Source organism: Gouania willdenowi, chromosome 5, assembly GCF_900634775.1.
Source record: "Gouania willdenowi chromosome 5, fGouWil2.1, whole genome shotgun sequence".
Taxonomy (NCBI): domain Eukaryota; kingdom Metazoa; phylum Chordata; class Actinopteri; order Blenniiformes; family Gobiesocidae; genus Gouania; species Gouania willdenowi.
Genome location: NC_041048.1, coordinates 22,547,607 through 22,553,308, shown reverse-complemented (window position 1 = coordinate 22,553,308; position 5,702 = coordinate 22,547,607). Strand labels below are relative to the sequence as shown.

The window sequence follows — 5,702 nt, the reverse complement described above, 5'->3', positions numbered from 1 at the left end:
CAGAAATCCATATTTATATCTTTAGAAACAGCAAAACATAGAGATTTCCATATAGATTGGACTATTTTACACTCAAAAAATCAATGTTAACCTGTTTCGAAATTAGTTTTGCATAAATAACAATCATAATAGTAGTATTATTTTTCTAATACTGTATAATATGGATTCCTTGCAGTTCAGCAGTCGGACACCAGGGGGAGCTGCTCTCCTCCCCGCATGGGGGGTGGGGGTGGGGTGGGGGGCTGTCCGGTGCTGATGAGAGATGAGCTCAGCGCGCGCCGGGGGGCAGGTAACGTCAGCAGCATCCAGAGCCTCTCTCTCTCTCTCTCTCTCTCTCTCTCTCTTTTTCTCTCTCTCTCTCTCTCTCTCTCTCTCTCTCTCTTTTTCTCTCTCTCTCTCTCTCTCTCTCTCTCTCTCACACACACACAGGGAACTGGCAGAGGATCAGCTTTCCATCTTCAGATCTGTGAGTGCAGCATCCCGCGCCTTCCGCCTGGCTTGAAATGGGATGATATGGGATTTTCCATGTCGACGAAGATCGGAGAGATTCTTGTCTTTGCTGTCGGTAAGACATGCTTAGCACCTCTTTTGCTTCACTTATTGCTGTGAATCACTTGGTAAGGTGAGACATTAGATTTGTATCTGTTTAGCCACCCTGCTGCATGCTATACTAGGTTTTTATCCACCTCCATCAGCAGGGCTGAGCGATGGGACCTCCACCACAGCTCAGAGCCATATATACACACCCAGCATGCAGCGACGCTGGAGCTGATACTAATGTATCTATCTATCTATCTATCAGGGAGCAGGTTTTGTCCCATCAAACATTCAACTATTAAACCCTTCTATTGGTGATATTGTTGTACTTTTACATATTTGAACACTTTGATGGTGCATGTTTTATCATCAGTTTGTGTCTGCCTTACATCTACAGATGTTACAGTAACATTAACTGTAACAATTCTTCTTCATTACAGGCACAGATGCTCATATGAAAAGCCTTCAAACATTTCTGACATGTTTGTTTTGTTGCTTAGGGAGAAAACCAAAGCCCTGTCAAAGTTGTATAAACAAACTGTCTGCTCCTTGAGCAATGATTTATGATCAAACACAATAAATTGGTGAAACGTAGGGTCTGTGCTCGAGCTGCTTGATGATGATTGGTGTAGAATCTGCTAAAAGCACTTGAACACATGCACTAATGAATGTGAAAATCACAGATTGTGCCACTGGATGTTATCTTTACTTTTAAAGATGTGAAGAAGGTGTTTCTACCTATTTTTTGATTTTTTTTTTTTTTAAACTACAGTTTTTAATTGAATCTGTTTTGCAGCATTCTTGTCCCTTGCCGTGCCAGGAGACTCTGCAAATGTAAAGTGCGAGAACATTTACAAGGACTTCTCCCAATGTGTCCTGGAGTTGGGTGAGAGCATGGATAACTACCAGGAGAACGTGACCAGTGAGAGTGGAGTGGCAGCTGTGTGCAGGTGATGATTGCTTTATTAGTGATGGAGTGTGAACATAGGCCAACATCTGTCTGTGCACACACAACTTTCCGAGCTGAACAGACATCTTATTCTTTTATACCAAATGGGGGGAAAAGTCCATCAAAGATGCCACGGGATGTAAAAGAGATTAAAAAGTGTCTTTTGTACAGTTGCCGTATACAGACAACCCCCAGGGCTATTGGTAAGGTTACCGAAGTACACGTACGTTAGGGTTGGGTTTAGGTTATAACCCAATATTGCAACAATTTTTAGGGTTAGGTAAAGGAATGTGTTTTCTCGATGAGACCCCCCGGGGGGATTCGAGGACCCCCCCCAGTTGAACAAGGAACCAAAGGCAGGCACGGGCCGACGCTTGTTATTCGTGTTCCTCTCTTTCTTGTGCCACTCATCCAAAAGGGTTTTGTGAGGTGGTATCAGTATAGTGCAGTGTCAGTGCAGTGTTGTAAATATGGGACAAGGAACAGTGTGAGGGGGATGGTTGCACCCCGCCCATTCTGTGTCTGTTTGGACACCCTGTCGTCAATCAATGTGTCGTGTGGTATGGTATGAGGGTTCACAGAACTGTCAGCTGAGGGACAGAAGCAGGAGTCTGTTTGGGCTTCACCACAACTGGGTTTGTTTGGACCTCGTCCCAGCTTCCAGCCTCCCCCCATTACCTGTTGTCAGGAATGGGGTGGAGGTGGAAGTGTATTGGTGCATTCTGCCTTATTTTTCTTGGTAAATTTTACTTTCGATGTTGGGTTTTCTTTCAGTTTTGGTGTAAATTTAGGGTTTCTTCAAATAATTCTAGGATAAGGGTTATGGTTGGGGCCAGGGTTGGGGTAATTTGAGTTGAGGCGGTAGCGGTTAGGGTTAAGATCAGGGTCAGGGTTAGGGTCATTTGTGTGGAGGCGGTAGCAGTTAGGGTTAGGGTCATTTGTAAGGGGGCGGTAGCGGTTAGGGTTAGGGTTAGGGTCAGGGCCAGGGTTAGGGTCATTTGTAAGGGGGCGGTAGCGGTTAGGGTTAGGGTTAGGGTCAGGGCCAGGGTTAGGGTCATTTGAGTGGAGGCAGTAGCAGTTAAGTTTAGGGCCATAGGGTGGGGGCGGTAGCGGTTAGGTTTAGCATCAGGATTTAGGTTTTAAGGTTGGGGTTAGGGTTAGGTTTAGAGTTAGGTTTAGGTTTAGGGTTAGGGTTAGGTTTAGGTTATAACCCAATATCGCAACAATTTTTAGGGTTAGGGTTAGGGTTGAGGATTAGTCTTAGTCACGCGACCTAAACTGATCAATGACTGACCTATCACGTGACCTAACCTGGCCAAATAGGGGCACTGCGTACGAATAGAATGTCGATATATTGATACGGCAATCGTACGGACAGCCACTGCCAAGAAATTAATGCTTTGCAGAGGGAGGAAAACATTTCTTGTATAGCTCACCAATAGGCTCACATTTGCATTTTTAGCACAACCAGGAGGCCACTATGTGTGATTGAATGCTGCAATAAGGGCAGATGCATTGTGAAATATGCATTTCATAACAAAATACTGGCGAGAAAGAAAAGAGCATCTGCCATCGTTTCTCAGAGAGAACAGAGAATGGATGGTGCTGAGACACTGAGCCACTAAACTAAATAATGTATGACTTTGCTGCAGCAGTAATGACATTTCAAGGATGGTTTTTGTCTTTGCTACAGTGTGCACTGTAAAGGTCTTTATCAAACACAAAGATATGAACTAAAGCCTGTAGTTAAAAAGAAGAAGGGAAAAAAGCCCACTCACAATATGTCTGATACAGTTTCCCTCTGTGATGCTGTTACCATGGTAATTAAAGCCTGACTTACATGAAGCTGATGGTAGCCATCTGAGTGCTAGACTATTGGCAAAAGAATGAATCCCTACTACAGCTGTGGTTGATTGTGTAATAGATGTCAGAGCTGATACTGATCTCATGTCTTCTGTCTCCTGCAGCCACTGGGAGGCCTTCCACACGTGCGCGCTCAACGCCCTCTCTGACTGTCACGAGGAGGTCAGCTCCATCTGGGAGACTCTGAGGCAGGACTCCAGGAAGATCCGCTTCCAGGGAAGTCTGTTTGACCTGTGCAGCCCCAGCTCCTCCCCCAGCATGAGCTCGCCGTCTGCTGCCCTGACTCTGCCACTGATGCTGGTTCTGACTGGGAGCAAATGGTACTCTGTATTATAGGAGCAGGGCTGGAGCTGAGGGTTGGTAAATACCATTAGAGGTTCAAACTTAAAGCCAAGGATTTTAACACAATACATGTTTTAGATGATCTTACACGGAGCCACAGATATCTGCGGAAAGCCAATCAATACTTACTGTAATCAATTGTGTCTCAAAAATACTCTTTCTTATCCCGTCTCAACAAAATTGCTTTGATTCATTTCATTTCCATATTTAATTGTATTTGTAGGTTAAAAGTTGGTCACATGTACTCTCATGCAATCTAACACAGGCTGCAATAGTTTAGTTAATAATGAAGTAGTTGTTTTATTATCTCATTAAGTCAGTGCATTGTTCTTCCATCTCCTTATTTTAATGGAGTCGGTTTCAGAGAGAAGGCTTAACTCTGAGTCAACTCACTGAGATTTCAAATCCAGATGTTTAAATTTGTGATTGGGGAAAATATTGGTTGTCACACACAGGAATAACATTCCTGCATCAGGGATACCTGCAGAGGCCTGCAAATAGCTTTAGGTCAATTTAATCGCTCATTCAAAAACACGTAAAATAGCAATAAACTTCTGATTTATGAATTTTTAGATATAAATTTGACGGTCAAAATTGTCATTCAAAAATTATACAACATTCTCATTCAGAATACATTTATCATAAAATGTGACCAGCGTTCATATAATCATATATTTATATTGTCTGGGTGATTGGTTCACATTGATCTTTAAATAAATTATTAACATTCATCTTTGCATCCTATTTTTAATAGATACCTCATAGGGAATTCTATTCATAAGCATTTTGGGATATTTTCAGTTGTCTGGATCATTGATGCTGACCATGGTGCCATGATCATTCACACTTTAAGGATTGGAAGAAATGTTTGTCCCCATTCATAATTATATAGTTTGTCCAAATGAATGGGCAGTGGAGCATCCCCGTTTAAAAATAATAATAAATCGCATGAACTGTGCAATCTGGATGAAGCTCAGTGAGGTAAATGAGGAACTAACACAACATAACTCATCAAATTTCATAAAGATCAGTCAATTACAAACTGAGATGTAAAATTTTGAAATTTCACCAATAATGAGAAAAAGGGATTTTTTTTATTTTTCCAATGGCTCTAAATCTAAAATAGTTTTTCTCCATATCTTGTTTAATAGTTCACTTTTTTTTTTTTTACCATTTCATTAAATAATTTTAAGTAAAGTAAGTAAAGCCCAAAATATTATTGTGGCCCACCAGATACAGTATATGGTTACACAAATCAGGCCTATAGGTGCCTCAGATACTTTGACCATATAATGTTAAATCCTTCATGCTTTAAAGGGAACAAAACCCAAACCCTGTAGGTTTGAAGGATTACTAGAGACACTCTCTGGGTTCATCCCCACCAACAATGTGCAGGTTGGTTGCCATGGTAACAGACTCACAGCTGCAGGTATCTCAGGGTTACTATACATCTTCACTATTCCTGCTTTTCGAAACAGGCTTTATGGTGAGAGAATATAGATCCAACCAGGAGCAGTTACACACATGAGAGTGAGAAAACATTAAAATGATCAAACTTCTGTTAATTCACAGCAGCAATGTAGGTAAAAAAACAAAAATATCCATTATCATTTGTGAATGCCTGTCACAGAAAGAGAAAACCTTAAAGGGACATTTTACCAACTTAGTTTATAATTGAAAAACATGCATCTACCTAACCTAGGTGATATGAAGGCGATTTGAGTCCTTTAAAATGAAGTGTTTGTGATATTAAAGTGACAATCCAGGTACTTTTATCTGAGTTTTCAACCTCTGATCCTCACAACAGCGTTGGCCGACTGAGGCTAACGTTGCACAGCTGCTATTCAGACGCCAAAAACCGACACCTCTGATACAACTGGCCCATGCTTCAGTCACCATTGTGGTCATCATTGTGCAAAACATAAATCTGATGAATATTGTGTGTTGCATTTAACTTATTTTAAATAAAATAACAATGAGCAATACATTGAAATGAAGCCTTGACTAACGT

The 5,702-nt window shown here is 41.4% G+C and overlaps 1 protein-coding gene across 1 annotated transcript; it reads left to right on the top strand.

Annotated features, from left to right (window-relative positions):
* The first annotated feature begins 292 nt into the window (after window positions 1–292).
* On the top strand, window positions 293–5,283 carry LOC114462941 (neuritin-like). The gene is made up of 3 exons (XM_028446062.1): window positions 293–565; window positions 1,334–1,487; window positions 3,454–5,283. Exons 1-3 carry the CDS (start codon window positions 514–516, stop codon window positions 3,683–3,685), a joined length of 438 nt encoding a protein of 145 aa, XP_028301863.1. The 5' UTR covers window positions 293–513; the 3' UTR covers window positions 3,686–5,283.
* Window positions 5,284–5,702: the final 419 nt, after the last annotated feature.